The 22,425-nt window shown below is 40.9% G+C and overlaps 1 protein-coding gene across 1 annotated transcript; it reads right to left on the bottom strand.

Annotated features, from left to right (window-relative positions):
* Positions 1–7,654: 7,654 nt before the first annotated feature.
* Positions 7,655–15,885, bottom strand: LOC112230015 (transmembrane protein 106B). Its single transcript, XM_024396235.2, has 8 exons — positions 15,750–15,885; positions 13,400–13,616; positions 13,055–13,118; positions 12,770–12,929; positions 11,168–11,308; positions 10,734–10,783; positions 10,580–10,633; positions 7,655–8,829 (listed from the first exon to the last, which is right to left on the bottom strand). Exons 2-8 carry the CDS (start codon positions 13,602–13,604, stop codon positions 8,709–8,711), a joined length of 795 nt encoding a protein of 264 aa, XP_024252003.1. The 5' UTR covers positions 13,605–13,616; positions 15,750–15,885; the 3' UTR covers positions 7,655–8,708.
* Between the last annotated feature and the right edge of the window lie 6,540 nt (positions 15,886–22,425).

Raw genomic sequence — 22,425 nt, 5'->3', positions numbered from 1 at the left:
CTAGGCATTATACTTTTTTTATTGCACATTTAATTAAACTAACGCATTTGGTGATGTTCAACTTCAGTTTATTGGCACAAAACGTGTGCCAGCCAAAAATATTATTGTGCAATTCATGCATCTCCGCTGGCATCTCCACTGGCCTCTCTTACATCCATGCTCTCTCTATTCCTCTTATAACTCTTGAACCAGTAGTCTAGCCCAATGTGTGTCCCAATACGCTGAGTGTACAAAACATTAAGAACACCTTCATAATGTTGAGTTGCATCCCCTTATGCCCACAGAACAGCCTCAATTAGTCGGGGCGTGGACTGTACAAGATGTCGAAAGCGTTCCACAGGGATGCTGGCCCATGTTGACTCCAATGCTTCCCACAGTTGTGTCAAGTTGGATGGATGTCTGTTGGGTGGTGGACCATTCTTGATACACATGCGAAACTGTTGACCCAGCAGCGTTGCAGTTCTTGACACACTCAAACCGGTTGGCCTGGCACCTATTACCATACCACTTTCAAAGGCACTTACATCTTTTGTCTTGCCCATTCACCCTCTGAATTGCACACATACACAATCAATGCCTCAATTGTCTCAAGGCATAAAAATCCTTCTTTAAACTGTCTCCGCCTCTTCATCTACACTGATTGAAGTGGACTTAGCAAGTGAAATCAATAAGGGGTCATAGCTTTCACCTGGATTCACCTGGTCAGTCTATGTCATGGATAGAGCAGATGTTCCTAATGTTTTGTACACTTAATGTAGTTTGGTCACCTATTTTGAGCAATGATAACATTTATTCGACAAAGAAGCACCTTGCTCTTGCTTGCTGGATATAAAATATCCTACAGTGTTCACATTGGTGCGGAAGTGGTGGGGAAGCTTCTCTGGTGTGATGTGATCACATTGGCTGGTGGTACAAAAGCAATGAACAGGAATGCTATGTTCTCCTGTGCCAAATGTTTATGTTTACAATCAAATGAATCATGTCAGAATGCTGAATGTTATGTTTCCAATCAAATGTATGAATTAAGTTTAAAAAAATGCAATCTAATTTGCATGAACATTGTGATTGGATAGCTGTGAGGGTTATCGAATCAGGATCAAATCCTCTGATCTTCTCGAGCTCATTAATGATAGAATGTTCATATTTGAAGTTTGCCGAAAGGCCGGCCTCTTTGGTGGCAAGGAGTGGAATGTAATAGCTGAACAGGTACTGCAACCTGGCTAACATGTTCACATGATATACTTCAATAGAAGTTTTGTCACCAAAGCCCCATATACTACCCACCATTGCGACCTGTATGCTCTCGTTAGCTGGCCCTCACTTCATACTCGTCGCCAAATCCACTGGCTCCAGGTCATCTAGAAGTCTTTGCTAGGTAAAGCCCCGCCTTATCACAGCTCACTGGTCATAATAGCAGCACCCACCAGTAGCACGCGCTCCAGCAGGTATATTTCACTGGTCACCCCCAAAGCCAATTCCTCTTTGGCCGCCTTTCCTTCCAGTTCTTTGCTGCTAATGACTGAAACGAATTGCAAAAATCACTGAAGCTGGAGATTCATATCTCCCTCACTAACTTTAAGCACCAGCTGTCAGAGCAGCTCACAGATCACTGCACCTGTACATAGCCCATCTGTAAATAGCCCATCCAACTACCTCATCCCCATACTGTTATTATTATTATTTTTTGCTCCTTTGCACCCCAGTATCTCTACTCTACAATCATTTTCTGCACATCTATGACTTCTGTATTTAATTGCTCAATTGTAATTATTTCACCACTATTGGCCTATTTATTGCCTTACCTCCCTTATCTTACCTAATTTGCACATACTGTATAGATACTTTTTTCTATTGTGTTATTGACTGTATATTTGTTTATTCCATGTGTAACTGTTTGTGTCGCACTGCTTTGCTTTATCATGGCCAGGTCACAGTTGTAAATGAGAACTTGTTCTCAACTAGCCTACCTGGATAAATAAAGGTGAAATAAATAAAAAATTAAAAAAATACAAGTTATCAATGCTTCATTATTACTTTCTATCCATGATGTGATAGTTATTAGTCAGAATGTAGGCCTAATGTAGGCTATAGCCTGTAAAGTATAGTCTGCTGAGCTTGAAGTAGACCTAATTCACAATGGTAGGTACACTCTTAGAAAAATCGGTTCCCCATAGGAGAACACTTTTGGTTCCAGGAAGAACCCTTTTTAGTTCCAGGTAGAACTCTTTTGGGTCAAATTTAGTACCCTCTGGTAAAAGGGTTCTACATGGAACGCAATAGGGTTATACCTGGAACCAAAAGGGGTTATTCAAAGAGCCAAAGAACCCTTTTAGGTTGTACTAGGTAACTACATTTCTTCATGCGCTGACCAACTGACAAGTGTCTTCACTGACATATTCAACCTCTCCCTATCTGAGTCTGTAAGACCACCTGGGGGCGGCCCGTCTTCCTGACGGGCCGCCCCCAGGTGGTGAGGGTAGGCAACAACATCTCCTCCCCGCTGATCCTCAACACTGGGGCCCCACAAGGGTGCGTTCTGAGCCCTCTCCTGTACTCCCTGTTCACCCACGACTGCGTGGCCATGCACGCCTCCAACTCAATCATCAAGTTTGCGGACGACACAACAGTGGTAGGCTTGATTACCAACAACGACGAGACGGCCTACAGGGAGGAGGTGAGGGCCCTCGGAGTGTGGTGTCAGGAAAATAACCTCACACTCAACGTCAACAAAACTAAGGAGATGATTGTGGACTTCAGGAAACAGCAGAGGGAACACCCCCATCCACATCGATGGAACAGTAGTGGAGAGGGTAGCAAGTTTTAAGTTCCTCGGCATACACATCACAGACAAACTGAATTGGTCCACTCACACAGACAGCATCGTGAGGAAGGCGCAGCAGCGCCTCTTCAACCTCAGGAGGCTGAAGAAATTCGGCTTGTCACCAAAAGCACTCACAAACTTCTACAGATGCACAATCGAGAGCATCCTGGCGGGCTGTATCACCACCTGGTATGGCAACTGCACCGCCCTCAACCGTAAGGCTCTCCAGAGGGTAGTGAGGTCTGCACAACGCATCACCGGGGCAAACTACCTGCCCTCCAGGACACCTACACCACCCGATGCTACAGGAAGGCCATAAAGATCATCAAGGACATCAACCACCCGAGCCACTGCCTGTTCACCCCGCTGTCATCCAGAAGGCGAGGTCAGTACAGGTGCATCAAAGCTGGGACCGAGAGACTGAAAAACAGCTTCTACCTCAAGGCCATCAGACTGTTAAACAGCCACCACTAACATTGAGTGGCTACTGCCAACACACTGTCAATGACACTGACTCTACTCCAGCCACTTTAATCATGGGAATTGATGGGAAATGATGTAAATATATCACTAGCCACTTTAAACAATGCTACCTTATATAATGTTACTTACCCTACATTATTCATCTCATATGCATACGTTGATACTGTACTCTATATCATCGACTGCATCCTTATGTAATACATGTATCACTAGCCACTTTAACTATGCCATATGGTTTACATACTTATCTCATATGTATATACTGTACTCGATATCATCTACTGTATCTTGCCTATGCTGCTCTGTACCATCACTCATTCATATATCCTTATGTACATATTCTTTATCCCCTTACACTGTGTATAAGACAGTAGTTTTTTTGGAATTGTTAGTTAGATTACTTGTTCGTTATTACTGCATTGTCGGAACTAGAAGCACAAGCATTTCGCTACACTCGCATTAACATCTGCTAACCATGTGTATGTGACAAATAAAATTTGATTTGATTTGATTTGATTTTAATACCAACATGTTTCATGCAGACCACCATAGTCCCTGTGTCCAAGAACACTAAGGTAACCTACCTAAATGACTACCGACCCGTAGCACTCACACCTGTAGCCATAAAATGCTTTGAAAGGCAGTTTATGGCTCATATCAACACCATTATCCCAGAAACCCTAGACCCTCTCCAATTTGCATACCGCACCAACAGATCCTCAGATGATGCAATCTCTATTGCACTCCACACTGCCCTCTCACATCTGGACAAAAGGAACACCTATGTGAGAATGCTATTCATTGACTACAGCTCAGCGTTCAACACCATAGTGCCCTCAAAGCTCATCACTAAGATAAGGACCCTGGGACTAAACACCTCCCTCTGCAACTGGATCCTGGACTTCCTGACGGCCCAACCCCAGGTGGTAAGGGTAGGTAACAACACATCCGCCACGCTGATCAACACAACAGTGATAGGCCTGATCATGACAATGATAAGACAGCCTATAGGGAGGAGGTCAGAGACCTGACCGTGTGGTGCAAGGACAACAACCTCTCCCTCAACGTGATCAAGACAAAGGAGATGATTGTGGACTACAGGAAAAGGAGGACCGAGCACGTCCCCATTATCATCGATGGGGCTGTAGTGGAGCAGGTTGAGAGCTTCAAGTTCCTTTGTGTCCACATCACCAACAAACTAACATGGTCCAAGCACAACAAGACAGTCGTGAAGAGGGCACGACAAAACCTATTCCCCCTCAGGAGACTGAAAATATTTGGCATGGGTCCTCAGATCCTCAAAAGGTTTTACAACTGCACCATCGAGAGCATCCTGACGGGTCTGCATCATGGCCTGGTATGGCAACTGTTCAGCCTCCGACCGCAAGGCACTACAGAGGGTAGTGCGTATGGCCTAGTACATCACCGGGGCCAAGCTTCCTGCCATCCACGACCTCTATACCAGGTGGTGTCAGAGGAAGGCCCTAAAAATTGTCAAAGACTCCAGCCACCCTAGTCATAGACTGTTCTCTCTACTACCGCATGGCAAGCGGAACCGGAGCGCCAAGTCTAGATCCAAGAGGCTTCTAAACAGCTTCTACCCCCAAGCCATAAGACTCCTGTACAGCTAATCAAATGGCTACCCAGACTATTTGCATGTACCCCCCCCCCCCTCCCCCAATTCTACGCTGCTGCTACACTCTGTTATCTATACATAGTCAGTTTAATAACTCTACCTACATGTACATATTACCTCAATTACCTCGACACCATTTACCTCGACACTGTTGTATCCGGCACATGTGACAAATAACATTTGATTTGATTTGATCATGGAAGGGAGAATAGGCTAGAGGTAGAACATAAATGTTTTGTTGGATTCCATCGACAGCGCACCTGGAAAAGTCATTTCCTTACATCTGGAAAAGGGAAAGTATATATGATCTATGGGGTTAAGATGACATTTACACAACCAACCCTAGTCTAGTCTGCTCCCCTTTCTAACTTCCTAGCCTACCTTACACTGATATCTAAATGTCCTTTTCGGTGTGCTATGATATTTAGGGTTGTTTGTAGAAACACAATTGTATTTAGATAATTATTTCACACACTTGTTGTTTGTCTAGGCTACATCCCTGAAACATGAACCCATGCCCTGGCATCCATACATCCCTGGGTTAATGTACTTCCTCAATAGCTGTAAAAGGATCATGTTACTTTCACCATTTGCACATTTTCTCCCTGAAGAACAACCATATTTCCGCAAAAACTCAATTTTGTGAACATTGCATGAACTGCTTAACCCAGAAGTCTGAAACCAGATTCACATCCTCACACAGTCTACTTTATTTTCCAGATGTCTTGTATCATGCTGAGGAAGCACAGTAGCGTGCACACCATTACAAATAGCTCAGAATCTTGGCCATTAGTTTCAATACACTCTGAATACAGTAAAACTCAATCTCCCTCAGAGTTGGTGGTCATAAATGGTGCCAGTGAGCACAGCACGTGACTGCATTTTGTCTGTGTCTGGACCCAGTTTCCCGATATGGATGGAACTTAAGCTGACGAGTAACGAACATGTTGTTACACATCATCAGATATACTGAGGCAAAACAAAATTGAGGCAGTAGCCTTCGATTATCAAAATAGAACTCAATTGATTGAACATGACCTTGATTTCAATATGATTGAAATACATAGGCCTATGAAGCCTACACTGCATTTACATTTTAATGCAGTCATCTCGGTTTTCATTTGAAGAATAGTTTTATCCTCTGCTTCTTGTAACAATTGCAAAGCCATTGGCAATGCTGTATTTCTGTTGAACTTTGTGGTCACAGAGGTGTACAAACATCCTTATTGTATGTTTAGTGGAGATCTTCTGCGTTATAAAGTGACGCGGAAGGGCAAAAAAGCATCTAACGACTCACTTAGCTTTCTACGAGTGGTCTGAGGCAGTCGGTAACTAACGTGTTTTCAGGTGAAACTTTAGTAACAATGGTTTTGGTAAACCATTGAGGCACGAATCCCATTGAAGTCAATGGAACGACATTAGCATTTTTGCGCATCATGTTCAAAACATCTATAATTGACTTTGTTGAGCTTTTACAATCAATTTCAGATACTTTCAGATGATTTGGACATGGTGCGTGAAAAATGCTAATGTTGGTCCCATGACTTGAATGGGACTTGTGCCACAGATGCTAGAATGTTAGCATGTGGAAACAGTGCCAGGGAAACTAAACTAAATCATGGATTGCTGTCATACCTTTTCCATAGACTGCTTACAGGGTAAAGAAACCAATGTGTAATTTTTGTAATTTGGGTGAACTATCGCTGCTTTTGGTAAACTGGGCCCTGGTTAATTAGGAACCGCTCCAAGTCCCTGACATGAATGGTGGATAGAGGAAGTCAACTGCCGTTTTAACGACAGCAACAGATGTGAGGTAAGCATACCGGTACACACTGGAGACCTCAAGCACCGGTGAGCATCTGGAACACACTGACACCCATCCAGAACAGTCTACAAATAAATTCCAAGGTCATACAGGATTAGTAGATGCATTACAATACACATGCATTACACAATACAGCAAACAAACCTGTTTAGGATCTTGTAGAACAGAGAACCACATTGACACAATACTGTATGACAGCAAACACATGCTGTATACTGTCCATTTAGAATAAAAGTACATTTGTTCACTAGAGCACCCTGTCAAACATACCTAAGCCTGTCTATTCTGTGTGACTTTAAATGTAACATCATGCTATTTTTAAGATGCTAAATATTGGACTTGGTGTGTTTTACGAATGAATAGCATGCATTGTGTTGTTAATTACTTGGACTTCAATAGTGAGTACGGTAAGGTTTTTATGCAAACCTGTGCATGTGGTCATTGGTCATTACAGAAACTATATTTTCATCCAACACTTACTAATTTCTAAGTTAATTTTGTTAAATTAGGCGCCACCCTGTGATAGTGATTGGTATTGCACATTTCTCCAACCTTTGAATTCTCCCCCAACTACAAACTATCAATAAATGCACCAAACAAAAACCTCAAAATATTCCCAGTTTCATGCAAGGAAAAAACATTGTTACATGTACTGTATGACTGGCAGTGGCTTACATGGACAGTATCCACAATTACACAGTAGTACACAGTCAACGTACCTCAGTGAGGATTCAGAACGGACTTTAAACTGATGAAAGTTTTCTTCTTGGATGATTTGGGACATAATATGGCACTTTGACATATCCAACAGTATATAGTGTGATTGTTCCTCCACAGAGTAATTCCTCCATAGAGTATATCAGATCATTTAAACAATGTAAGCATCTGATATTTTATATTGGCCATTTTTATTGTCCTCAGTTCAGTCTTCTGTACATGCACAAAATACTTTAAAGCTACAACAAATGTTCAAGGAATATAACAAATGGATACTTACAGTATCCTGGCATTTAATAATCTCAGAAATGAACACAAACTCAAAAATCACAATTTACTTGCAAATTTCAGTGATAAACTATGACGAATTAAAAGCGGCAAAGGGCATCAAACAAAAAATGTAAAGATAAAATAACCTCTTAAAATCAAATTTCAAAGATAAAATAAAAACCTAATTTTACAACACCATTGAGGGTATTTATGTAATATCACATTTCGAAATAGGTAGCCGTCTACTACTCAAGTTAGAAAAAACACGTAACATTTCCATTAAAACAAACAATTCATAGAGGTTTACAATTAAAGAGTAATTCACATCATAAACAACACATCTAATAGTTATAGGTACTGTATTTGAATGATATAAAAATACAAGATTCCTCTCATTAAAATACCTAAATATTGCAATCTAATTAAGGTCCGTAGTCATCCTAATTACTCTGACATCACCCCGACATGATATGTCACCTTAGAATTAGATGTATATCTAACTATCATTACTATGAAAATGTAAGAGTAACGACACACATCAGGAAGTAAGTACAATTATGTACAAAACAATCCTTGAAGAAAACAAAATGGCTGGTATAAAAAGGCCATCAAAAAGTGGTTTGGGGTGATTAGTGGTGCTGATAATCAAAATAATCAAAATGGATGCTGTCCTATTATTTGTATTGCATGTCCCATACCTAGTGGTCTGGGATGGTTAGTGGTACAGATTAAATTACATCAACACCTCTGCCGTATAAATACTTTCTGATGATTACATTTCCCATACAAAGCTTGAGTGCATCTTTATCTCAAATGCCTGTACACATTGGATTGGATCATTCTATTAGGAAGAATTTGCACGAGAGGAGTAGACGTGTGCCCAAAGGAACTCTGTAAAAACCCTTTTGTCGACCTTTAGATCGACGGGCTTCCATTATAGCTGTGTTTTTACTGCCTTACTGATACATCTTCACATGTCCATGCAGCGAGGTGGTGTTGCCCCCACAGTCCACATACTGGTACATCTCCTGGGAGACCTGCTCCGAGTGCCCGAAGTAGGATGTGGTCACAGTCACCCTGAAAACCAGTCAATAGACAGTAGTCAGTTTCCCCAAAATGGCTGCCCACATGGGCATGTGAGGTTGGACAAAATATATAGAGTAGGTACAGTAAAATGTGTAAACTCAATGTATTAGTAGAAATATTTGAAAAGGTACAATGCATAGAGAAAGTGTTTTTCCACATTTTGTTACATTACAACCGTATAAAAATGTATTAAATATTTTTTTCCCCTCATCAATCTACACACAATTCCCCATAATGACAAAGCAAAAACAGGCTTTTAGACATTTCTGCATATATATATATATATAATACTAATGAAATATCATATTTACATAAGTATTCAGACCCTTTACTCAGTACTTTGTTTGAGCACCTTTGTCAGTGATTACAGACTTGAGTCTTCTTGGGTATGATGCTACAATCTTAGCACACCTGCATTTAGGGAGTTTTTCCCATTCTTGTCTGCAGATCCTCTCAAGCTTTGTCAGGTTGGATGTGGAGCATCGCTGCAGAGCTATTTTCAGGTCTCTTCAGAGATGTTCGATTAGGTTCAAGTCCGGACTCTGGCTGAGCCACTCAAGGACATTCCAAGACTTGTCCTGAAGCCACTCGTGCGTTGTCTTGGCTGTGTGCTTAGGGTCATTGTCCTGTTGGACATTGAATCTTTGCCCCAGTCTGAGGTCCTGAGCGCTCTGAAGCAGGTTACGTTCAAGGATCTCTCTGTACTTTGCTCCGTTCCTCTTTCCCTTGATCCTGACTAGTCTCCCAGTCCCTGCTGCTGAAAAACATCCCCACAGCATGATGCTGCCACCACCATGCTTCACGTAGAGACGTGCCAGGTTTCTTCCAGATGTGACGCTTGACATTCAGGCTAAAGAGTTCAATCTGGGTTTCATCAGACCAGAGAATCTTGTTTCTCATGGTCTGAGAGTCTTTAGGTGCCTTTTGGCAAACTCTAAGTGGGCTTTCATGTGCCTTTTAATGAGGAGTGGCTTCAGTCTGACCACTCTACCATAAAGGCCTGATTGGTGGAGTGCTGCAGAGATGGTTGTCCTTTTGGAAGGTTCTCCCATCTCCACAGAGGAACTCTGGAACTTTGTCAGAGTGACCATCGGTTCTTGGTCACCTTCCTGAACAAGGCCCATCTCCCCCGATTGTTCAGTTTGGCCGGGTGGAAAGCTCTAGGACGAGTGTTGGTGGTTCCAAACTTTTTCCATTGAAGAATGATGGAGGTGACTGTGTTCTTGGGGAACGTCAATGCTGCAGAAATGTTTTGGTATCCTTCCCAGATCTGTGCCTCGACACAATCCTGTCTTTGAGCTCTACGGACAATTCCTTCGACCTCATGGCTTGGTTTTTGCTCTGCCATGCACTGTCAACTGTGGAACCTTATATAGACAGGTGTGTGCCTATACAAATCATGTCCAATTATATTGTTTTTTACCACAAGTAGACTCCAATCAAGTTGTAGAAACATCTCAAGGATGATCACTGGAAACAGGATGCACCTGAGCTCAATTTTGAGTCTCATAGCAAAGGGTCTGAATACTTATGTAAATAAGGTTTTTCAGTTGTTGTTTTTTAAAATACATTTCCGAAAATTTCTAAAAGCCTTCTTTTTACTTTGTTATTATGGGGTATTGTGTGTAGATTGATGAGCAAGAAAATGTTTGGGGACACATTTCAGAATAAGGCTGTAACGTAACAAAACGTTGAAAAAGGGAAGTGGTCTGAATAGTTTCCGAATGCACCCTGTACTTACTGCATCATGACCACAATGTTGTGAACCTTTATGGACTGCAGGGTGCAATAGTCGCTGCAAACACAAAACATGTATTCAAGAAATGTCACCATTTGTACTGTCAACCACACAATAAAATGTAGTTAGCAGTGAAACACTTACAATAAATACTTACAACATATAACTCATCTCATCAGCAATGACTGTGGGAACCGTGTAGTCAATCTGAAATAAGCAATATGTTTTAATGCAGAAGTTATCCATCTCCCATATTGAACAGGGCAGTTGAGTGCTAACTAAGTAATGAGTCACTTTTGAGGGCAACAGTCCAAAAATGCCATCCTTATTCCATCCTTGCTTCTACTGATGCCCTCAGAACAGGGACAGGTGTTCTAGTGGATTCAACAACAACAAGGTTCATTATCAATGTTGCCTGATTTTGTTGCTAGATTTTGCAGCAAAGCGGGTAGAACAATGAGCTGCTGTGTCGAGGGATAGAAAAGCACTTCAAGGTGCAACTTTGATGCACACGTTATACACTGTAATATGTTTATAACAAGCCGTTACACCAAGGCATGTTACTCTAAAATACACATGGTAAAGACCCACCTGCTGCTTATCCAGTGGTATGATGGTCATCACATTGCTAATACGGGCCTTCCCAATCACCGTCTTAGAGAACTGCACTTGGGCTGTGATGTTGGTCAGGGATACAGCGTAGTAGTTGTTATTGGTGATGTTCAGAGTGTTCTAGAAGAAAAGCCATACGGCACAACAGTTGTTGGAAAGAGTGTCATTACATTGAACCCACTTCAATTTGCATACCGCCCCAACAGATCCACAGATGCCGGAATCTCTATTGCACTCCACACTGCCCTCTCCCACCTGGACAAGAAGAACACCTATGCGAGAATACTGTTCATCGGCTACAGCTCAGCGTTCAACACCATAGTGCCCTCCAAGCTCATCACTAAGCTCAAGACCTTGGGACTGAACACCTCCCTTTGTAACTGGATCCTGGACTTCCTGACGGGCCGCCCCCAAGTAAAAAAATAAAAAAGTATTTCCCAGGTGGTGAGGGTAGACAACAACACATCCACCACGTTGACCCTCAACACGGGGCCCCTCAGGGCTGCGTGCTTATTTCCCTCCTGTACTCCCTGTTCATCAACGACTGCGTGACCGCACGTCTCCAACACCATCAATAAGTTTGCTAACGACACAACGGTGGTAGGCCTGATCACCTCCTCCTCAGTGACAACAACCTCTCTCTCAACGTCAGCAAGACAAAGGAGCTGATTGTAGACTACAGGAAACGGAGTGCCGAGCACGCCCACATCCATATTGACAGGGCTGTAGTGGAGCGGGTCGAGAGCTTCAAGTTCCTCTGTGTCCACATCAGTAAGGAATTAACATGGTCCACACACACCAACACAGTTGTGAAAAAGGCAACACCTCTCCCCCAGTAGGCTGGAAAGATTTGGCATGGGCCCTCAGATCCTCAAAAAGTTCTCCAGGTGTACCATTTAAAGCATCTTGACTGGCTGCATCACCACTTGGTCTGGCAACTGCTTGGCATACGACCGCAAGGTGCTACAGAGGGTAGTGTGCATACGGCCCAGTACATCCTGGGGCCAAGCTCCCTGCCATCCAGAACCTCCGAACCAGGCGGTGTAAGAGAAGGCCCTAAAAATGGTAAAAGACTCCAGCCACCCAAGTCATAGACTGTTTTCTCTGCTAACCACACGGCAGGCGGTACCAATGCACCAAGTCTGGAACCAACAGGACCCCGAACAGCTTCTACCCCCCAAGCCTTGAGACTGCTACATTGTTAATCAAATAATAACCAGGACTCTCTTTTGATTCATCACATACGCTGCTGCTACTGTTTATTATCTATCCTAGTCACTTTACCCCTAACTATATGTACATATCTACCTCAATGACCTCATACCTCTGTACATTCACTCAGTACTGGTACCCCGTGTATATAGCCAAGTTATTGTTACTCACTGTGTTTTATTCCTCGTGTTATTGTTGTTTTATTATTTTTCTCTCTGCATTGTTGAGAACGGCCGGTATGTACGCATTTCACTGTTAGTCTACCCATTGTTTACGAAGCACGTGACAAAATACAATTTGATTTGAATCCATGTCAACCCTGAGATGGAAACACAAGAAGGACAACTAACACCAGAGCGAGGAGCTCACCGTGATATTGAGATAGACAATCCGTTTGTCCTGGTCATAGGAGACGAATGCAGACTTCACGCCCACATAGGAGACGTCGATAGAACGAGGGAACAGGAAAAACACCGCCAGGCCAGACAGCAGAAGGCAAAGAGACACGGACACAGTGACATAAAGCTTTCTGCAAGAAAAGGGGAGGAAGCGCCATTAAAAGAGTTGGATATAGACCACAGTCAACCACAGTTGAATCATTCAATTGCACAGCTTTCAATAAAGAGACGTCTGGCTGAGTGAGATGAGACTTACGTTCTCCTTGGCTGGAGCCTCTGGTCACTGTATGGAATCAGAGCCACAAGCTGGTTCTCTTGGCCTGCATTAGAGACGTGATGACAAAGCCATTTACAGAGGAAACTGATATTGGTTCAACTTACGTCTTTTCCATTTTCAATTGATGTTGGAAGTCAGTGTTTCTAGGTAGCCTCGTTTCTGGTTTTGCATTCTTCTTTGAATATCAAGTCAAAATGCAAATGAGGCTAAATTATTAGCAGCTCACGAGGGACAGTTTTACTACAGATGTGTATTGTGTCAGTGAGTGAGGGTTCATGTTTATTACTGTGTAGGAATGTATTTGTTTCGTGTTTATCCCCTTACCCCGTGGTATTCTGCCAGTGCCCTGGCATGTGGGGCATGTGACACTGTCTCTGCCAGTAAATTCCACATAGGGGAACTGAGACACATCTCCATTCTTTCCATCCTCTTCACTCTGTGTATCTATGTACTCTGGACCAGTCGTCAGGCCACTCTGACTGCCACGGTCATCTTTCCCCTTCGACAAGTGGGAGTGTGACTTCCCCATCACTAGAGCTTTCTGTGAATAAAACATGTAAGATCTAATAAGTAGGTGTGGTTGGTAGTGAAAACTCATGCCACATATTCATTTGATATTTACATGGTAGTTATGGTCAGTTTACACATTGTTTTATACTACTTCTGTACTATAACAATGTACCTGCCTATGTCATGACCATGTCATGACAGGATTTAAAGCCATTTTATATTGTATAAAGGATACCATTCTCCTATTCCATTTTTGCATAGATTATTTTGTTTTGTTTAGACCAGTTTACACCAACTCCCCAAAAACTCTTATCAAGTGTCCACCGTTTATGTAATTCATGCGTGTTTGAAACAATTACTGTCAAACAAAATACACTTGTTCAGGCCGTGGCATTTGGCAGGGCTGCCCAATTAGTCCATTTTTATTTGTGTTGGTTACTCAAAGTATGCTTTTTCATATCAAGAGAGGGAATTTTCAAGGTGTTTCAGCACTTGGCAATGAATTTAAACTATGTCAACTGGCTGATATATGGTGATACCACCATATTTTTGAGAGACAGGAATGAGCAGTTTCCTGTATTGAGGACTTTTCCTTAGTTTCGGGTTTGAACATTTATATCAAAAAGTCAGTCTTATTTCCACTCAAGGATTGTGTTTTACAGGAAGTATATGGTATCCCAATTAAAGATAAGGTTACTTATCTTGGAATGTTTATATGCCAGGATGAAAAACAAAGGAGTGAACTAAACTTTAACCCCATTATTGAGAAAACAAAGAAGAAATTGAACCTCTGGTTGCTAAGAGATATTTTGTTATGCGGTCAGGTTTTATTGTCCAAAGCTGAAGGGTTATCCAGATCGGTTTATGTCTCGTTATCACTTGACTTATCCCCTAAAATTGTAAAGGACTTAGATAAGATTCTTTATCATTTCATTTGGAGGAACAAGCCTCACTGTCTACGGAAAGATATTCTCACTAAGTACAAGGAGGTCTTGAGGTTTTAGATTTCAATACTCTAAATAATACTTTTAAAATAAATTGGATTCTGAAGTATATTTAAGAACCAGAACAGTATTTGGTATGTCTTCCCTAAGTATTTATTTGACTCTGTTGGTGGTTTAGAATTTTTGCTTCAATATAATGTTGATGTTGATAAAATCCCAGTAAAATTGGCCAAATTCCATAAGCAGGCAATTTTAGCTTAGATGTTAGCGTATAAACACAATTTTCCCCCTCAGATACTGCCTATGGAACAACAAAGATATACGATTTAAAAATAAGTCTCTTTTTTTCGTAACTGGTTTGAGAATAAAATTATTTTGGTTGGTCAGTTACTGAATGAGGATGGATATCTACTCATATATGGGGAATTTCTTGAAAAGTTTAAAATACCAATAAATAAATTCTGACATAGATAAAGATGTAGTATATTTATTTCAACTGCTAATAATACTAGGTAAATTTCAAATTCACAAATGCAAATTGTTTAATTCAAAACCTAACTTTTTCCCACTTTATAAATTAATTTAAACAATATGGCACTACTTTAACTAAAATGAAAAACAAAAAGGCAATTAAAACTTGTTGTATTATTAATGAATATGAATATTGTTTAGGTTTCCTGGCAATGTAAATAGTATGTAAGCTTGTTTTCATGTGACTATTCCTCTTTTGTTTGTTGATATTTCTTAATAAAAATACATATATTTTTTTAAAGACACTTGTTCTGCCAAAGTTTGATCTGGACCAAATATATGTAGCCTAAATATATGTAGCCTAGCCAGAAACACACATCGCACCGTGTCTTCTGTTCCTGCTATACATTGTGCGCTGCGCCTATGGTCGAGATACTGTGCTGATGTGCAAACGACCATTATGCTACATGGTACACAATGTTACGCCTGCCATTTTAATCCAAAACTCACGAATAGATTGTTGCGTATTTGCTCCGATATTCTGTTGTATTTTTATTTTGTGTTAAGTTATTGATGTAAATCATTGTGTAGAATACTTGCATAGGGCATTGGCATGGATAAAATGTTTCCATATTGCAAAATGTTGCCCGGCTCCTTTGACAAACATCAAAGCACCACTGTGCGGTATTACACACGCACGACGGATATTATCAAACTGGCAACATTCGATATTGGATTCAACTGCTTACCTTTGCGTATATTCACGCAGAATTGCTTTACATATGCTTGGTCACGAACAGCCGCTGTTTATGTCAATATAGTATAGACATTAGTACACGCACTAGTATTTTTGCCAGAAGCTCAGACGATGACGTCACTTTCGTATGGCAAAGTAAGAAACATTCAAAATAAAAGCCCGCATTTGAAAAAATGACAACGTGTATAACTCATTCAAATTATATTGAATTTTAATCAATGGACACTTTTATTCAGCAAACAAGAAATTGCAATGTAATTTCTGAAAACAAATGTAAAAAATATATTTTCTAAGACCAATAATGAAAGTACAATTGTTGACACTATATTATGTTGAGAATATTGGGCTGTAAAGAGAACACGTTTCTACCTGTCTCAGCTAAAGTGTGGTGAAAAATACTCAGTAGGGTTTCTACTAACCAAATATGGTTAGTTTTGGAGGGGGACAGTGTCATACATGTCCAGCAACACTTCGTTCTCCACCCCCTCCAAAGCCCCCAATGTAATACACTGTAATAGACTGTACATGGCATACATATTTGCTTGTAGAGAGAAAACTGCCTTGTTTGCTTCCAGTGTGAAATCAAATGTAAACAAAGACAAAGACACAATGTAAATAATAATGGACTGGCATACCTGTTAACGACCTAGATTAACCTAATGGTTAATGCATCAGCTCAATCGCTTGGCCTGACAAATAAAACTTTTTTTTTAGGTTCTTTCCAAGTAAAATCATGTTGCTATAGGTTTATATTACCACGATTATCCATAGCCTTCCAATAATTTTCTTAAACCCATCTCGGTCACAACCAACCCAAAGGTTGGTTTCTTGGACTTGGGTTTTGGACTGATCCATGGATCACAGCACATCTCTCCTTATTAGAAACTTCAATGTTTAGCATTTCACTTCCAAACATAAAAGGCACGCTTGATATTATTTTCAAGCAAATGATTGCAAAGGGAGAAGCATCACGCACATGCAGTAAATGTGCAGCCATACTCAATAGACAAGCTATTTGGACCAGCACTCCAGATATTCTTGTACTTTTATGTTTCTCGTGTAAGGTCAAAAGTCACCACTGTAATGTGAAACCTTGTATCCTCATCTTGCTTTATTGATCTTTCAGTAGTTGGTAATGTGAGATTGACCTACATATTGAGCTCAGTAATCTGTCATTCAGGGATAAATGCCAAAAAATGACATTCCAAGGCACATCTTATATTTGACTCTTTTAAGATTAAGATGATCTCTATAGAATCTACAAACATTCAGGACACAGCAAGAGTTATATATTTCTATGAATTATTTAATGAGGGCCCTTACAGAATCTCTGAGCAAGTACATTTCTGTGAGTCAGATTCAGATATTGATGTTATTCCAACATATAACTATTTCCCCTATCAACGTAAAGCCTTTCCTGTTGTGACATTTCTGAAGAAAACATCCACTTTCAAAGAATGTCACAAAATATTACTTAAAACAAACAGTATGAGTCCAAATCAACAATTCAGCAAAGTCATTTCACAGTTGGATGCAGTGAAACCAGGACAGACAACAGCACCATTGCTTCAACAGAGGCTTCAAAACAGCGATATGTGTGACATTATAGGATATTTTGTGAAGGAAATGCTACCTGCACATTTCTTAGCCAATGATCTCCTCCATATTCACAGTTTATGCCCTCAAAATTGCAATCAGTGCAAGAAAGCCATGAATCGCCAGGTTAAAAAATGAATAGTTCAACTAGGGCATATTTCAGAAAGAGGCATCAAAGAATTCCTTTCACTGCAAGCATCCCAAGAAAACAACATTTGTAAAACATGTAATACTGCAAACAACTTTCAGCGGTCAAGATTTAATGTCATCCATTTTCCAAAGACATTACCTGTGAAGATAGACAGGCCAGCAGAGAGCTGTTTACCCAAGAGCTTGAATCTATCCTGCATATATAACATATACCTCTTATCTAGAATTATAGCATTTTCAGATAATTACCCATTTGGGAAATCGTACACACTACATGGCAAGCTCTGGTATATATCGACTGCACTCAAGGATCAAAATCAAGTGTGGGCTTTACCTTAGAGAAAGCCCAAGAATTCATGAAGCAAACGGTGTTCTATTTGGTATCAAATAACTACATTTTCTTCAGAAAGACAAAAGTAATCTGTGCTCTTGTCACGTTCTGACCATCGTTCTTGTGTGTTTTTCTTGTTTTAGTGTTGGTCAGGACGTGAGCTGGGTGGGCATTCTATGTTGTGTGTCTGGTTTGTCTATTTCTATGTTTGGACTGATATGGTTCTCAATCAGAGGCAGGTGTTAGTCATTGTCTCTGATTGGGAACCATATTTAGGTAGCCTGTTTTGTGTTGGGTTTTGTGGGTGGTTGTCTCCTGTGTCAGTGTTTGTACCACACGGGACTGTTTCAGGTTTTCTTGTTTTGTAGTCTATTTCATGTATAGTTTCGTTATTAAAAGAACCATGAATTATAACTACGCTGCGTCTTGGTCCGATCCCTGCTACACCTCTTCTTCAGAGGAAGAGGAAGAAGAGAACCGTTACAGCTCTGACAAATGCACAAAGAATGAGTCATCTGTGTCTTAACTTCTCATTCCAAAGACATCCAAAACTCTTCCATCTCCACTTAAAGAGGATTATAACATATTAAGCAATGACAACAAGTGGTTCAATGACCAAATAATTGAAGGGTACAAATATCTTTTGATGTCACATCTGAAGGAATAATTTGTGTTAATGTCCCCTGCGTCTTTTGTGTGTCAGGAATGACAGAGTCTGTTTTGTGACAGCAATGAGGTTATGCCAAATGTGCCTGGAACCGGAACGGTGCACTGTTGGTGACATTTTGATCATGTGATAGTGACTGTGAACTTAAAGTCACATTGGACAGTTATAGCCATAGATATGCAACAGAGTTAGTAGCAGTAATTTTATTACATTACATCTTAAAATTATGGATTCCTTAAGCCAGTATGAATGCATGGATTTGTGATGTATGTGACTCTAAACTATGATTTTGTTCTCATCGGTGCCCCAATTTTAGAAAACAGTCAGATGGTAGTAGTTGTGGTGTTAATGTGTGCTTATTCTGTAAAGCAGTCTTATTAGAGGGCAATGTGAATATGCTTTGTCACAATGTCATGTGAGAGTATGCTTTATATCAGTTATCAGAGAGAAAATTACTACAGAGTACATTTGAATCTCTACAGAAAAGGCCTTTGCTGGCCTTGATCGATAATCAAGGGGGTGTGGTATATGGCCAAAGGGGTGTGTATACAATTGAAGTCGGAAGTTTACATGCACCTTAGTCAAATACATTTAAACTCAGTTTTCACAATTCCTGACATTTAATTCTAGTAGAAATTCCCTGTCTTAGGTCAGTTGGGATCACCACTTTATTTTAAGAATGTGAAATGTCAGAATAATAGTAGAGAGAATTATTTATTTCAGCTTTTATTTCTTTCATCACATTCCCAGACGGTCAGAAGTTTAGATACACTCAATTAGTATTTGGTAACATTGCCAAATGTTTGGTTGCCTTCCACAAGCTTCCCACAATAAGTTGGGTGAATTTTGGCACATTCCTCCTGACAGAGCTGGTGTAACTGAGTCAGGTTTGTAGGCCTCCTTTCTTGCACACGCTTTTTCAGTTCTGCCCACAGATTTCCTATAGGATTGAGGTCAGGGCTTTGTGATGGCCACTCCAATACCTTGACTTTGTTGTCCTTAAGCCATTATGCCACAAATTTGGAAGTATGATTGGGGTCATTGTCCATTTGGAAGACCCATTTGCGACCAAGCTTTAACTTCCTGACTGATGTCTTGATGTTGCTTCAATATATCCACATCATTTTGCTTCCTCGTGATGCCATCTATTTTGTGAAGTGCACCAGTCCCTCCTGCAGCAAAGCACCTCCACAACATGATGCTGCCACCCCCATGCTTCACGGTTGGGATGGTGTTCTTTGGCTTGCAAGCCTCCCCCTTTTTCCTCCAAACATAACGATGGTCATTATGGCCAAACAGTTCTATTTTTGTTTCATCAGACCAGAGGACATTTCTCCAAAAAGTACAATCTTCGTCCCCATGAGCAGTTACAAACCATATTCTGGCTTTTTTATAGCGGTTTTGGAACAGTGGCTTCTTCCTTGCTGAGCGGCCTTTCAGGTTATGTCGATATAGGACTCGTTTTACTGTGGATATATATACTTTTGTACCTGTTTCCTCCAGCATCTTCACAAGGTCCTTTGCTGTTGTTCTGGGATTGATTTGCACTCTTCGCGCCAAAGTACGTTCATCTCTAGGAGACAGAACGCGTCTCCTTCCTGAGCGGTATGACGGCTGCATGGTCTCATGGTGTTTATGCTTGCATACTATTGTTTGTACAGATGTGTTACCTTCAGGCATTTGGAAATTGCTCCCAAGGATGAATCAGACTTGTGGAGGTCTACACTTTTTTTCCTGAGGTCTTGGTTGAAGGGAGGCCTTGAAATACATCCACAGGTACACCTTCAATTGACTCATATAATGTCAATTAGCCTATCAGAAGCTTCTAAAGGCACAGTCAACTTAGTGTATGTAAACTTCTGATCCACTGGAATTGTGATACAGTGAATTATAAGTGAAATAATCTGTCTGTAAACAATTGTTGGAAAATGACTTGTGTCATGCACAAAGTAGATGTCCTAACCGACTTGACAAAACTATAGTTTGTTAACAAGAAATTTGTGGAGTGGTTGAAAAATGAGTTTTAATGACACCCCAAGGGGGTTTGGTATATGGCCATTTCATGCAAGACCAAGGGAGTAATCTCATCACCTGTTAATGTGGGAAAGCCTACGTAGGACAAACGAAAAGACAATTAAAATAACTCATAGCTGAACATCGCAGCTCAATCAGGTGTAAGCACATTGGCTATCCAGTAGCATCAGACTTTGTTGAAGCTAACCATCCTATCTCCTACCTCAAATACACAGGCATTGAGCATGTTGCTAAAAAAAAATGAAATAGCAAACTATTAAATATATATGTGAAATTGAATTAAATAATGTATGTTAATGCTAATATTATGTACAATTTTTAATTATGTTTCCATATGATAACAATAGCTTAATATATTAAATATGCTATAAACTATAGTTTTTTTTAACAGTCACTCAATTCATTCTAATTAACTTAATAATTATGACACACCCCTCACTATTGTCATTGGTTGCACTAATCGCACTGTTTGTCTACATAACCTGGTTCAAGCATTCATGACATTACCCTGAAGAACGCACAGTGATGCCGAAACATTGGTGATTTACCCAATAAATGACTGGGAGTTTAAATATAGAGTGTGTGACTTTATTTTTATAGTTGAAAGTTTATTAGCCATTAGTCATCACCCCTACATTAAATAATTGTCTCTTGTTGTGCTCCAGCTCAAGTTTTTTATTCGACATACCAGAAATCTAACAATAAAAATAATGCAAAATATCAAAATAAAGTCTTAACAGCATAGAAAATTCCCCATTATGACATACTAACGTGCATCAGGAGATTACCAGTGACTCCATGATCTAAGTTTAAACCCGGAGTTTATTCTTCCAAGAGTGCCAACTCCGAGTATCTCCTATCCTCTAATTAACATCACTTTGCATGGCCCAAAACAATTAAACAAAGGCATGTGTAACGCTTGCCTGTGGTGGAAGAAGGTGAGGACCAATGCGCAGCATGGTAAGTGTCCATATTGATAATTTATTATCACGAGAACACTAAACAAAATAACAAAGGAGAATGAACGAAACAAAACAGTCCCGTCTGGTGTAGACACAAAACAGAAAACAATCACCCACAACTCAAGGGTGAAAACAGGCTACCTAAGTATGGTTCTCAATCAGGGACAACGATTGACAGCTGCCTCTGATTGAGAACCATACCAGGCCAAACACAGAAGTACCAAATCATAGAAAACCTAACATAGACAACCCACCCAACTCATGCCCTGACCATACTAAAACAAAGACATAACAAAAGAACCAAGGTCAGAACGTGACAGTACCACCCCCCCCAAAGGTGCGGACTCCGGCCGCAAAACCTGAATCTATAGCGGAGGGTCTGGGTGGGTGTCTGTCCGTGGTGGCGTCTCTGGCGCGGGACGTGGACCCCACTCCACCATAGTCTCTGTCCGCCTTTTAACCCGCCTCTGTGGCCTCTTTAGAGAAGTGACCCTCGCCGCCGGCCTCGGACTGGGGACCCTAGCAATGGGTCCCGAATGGACGGGAGATTCCGGCAGCTCCGGAGTAACGGACGGCTCTGGCAGCTCAGGACAGACGGGAGACCAACCAATACCTCATAAGGCTTCTCCTCTCCAAGCTGAGACCTTGGAACTGAGATATCATTTTGGTTCCCAGAACAATGTTCTTGGCGTATTGCCAATTGGTCTGAGGGGGAGATCACAGTCACTTGCACGAACCAAGGTAGAGGGAGAGGAGATGCTGTGTAAAATTCAATGCTGTCTCTTCAGACAACAAAATTTTCTCTCACAACCTCTCCTGGTATCATTGGGAATGTGTCTTCATCGAGATTGCCACAGATAAGGTATGTTTGACCCCTGTGATAGCCTACAGATGGTCTGTCATGCAAACAATGCCATAAATTGGGATT

This window comes from Oncorhynchus tshawytscha, linkage group LG03, assembly GCF_018296145.1.
Source record: "Oncorhynchus tshawytscha isolate Ot180627B linkage group LG03, Otsh_v2.0, whole genome shotgun sequence".
NCBI classification, from domain to species: domain Eukaryota; kingdom Metazoa; phylum Chordata; class Actinopteri; order Salmoniformes; family Salmonidae; genus Oncorhynchus; species Oncorhynchus tshawytscha.
The sequence above is the reverse complement of the archived record's forward strand: the minus strand, read 5'-3'. Positions and strand labels throughout refer to the sequence as shown.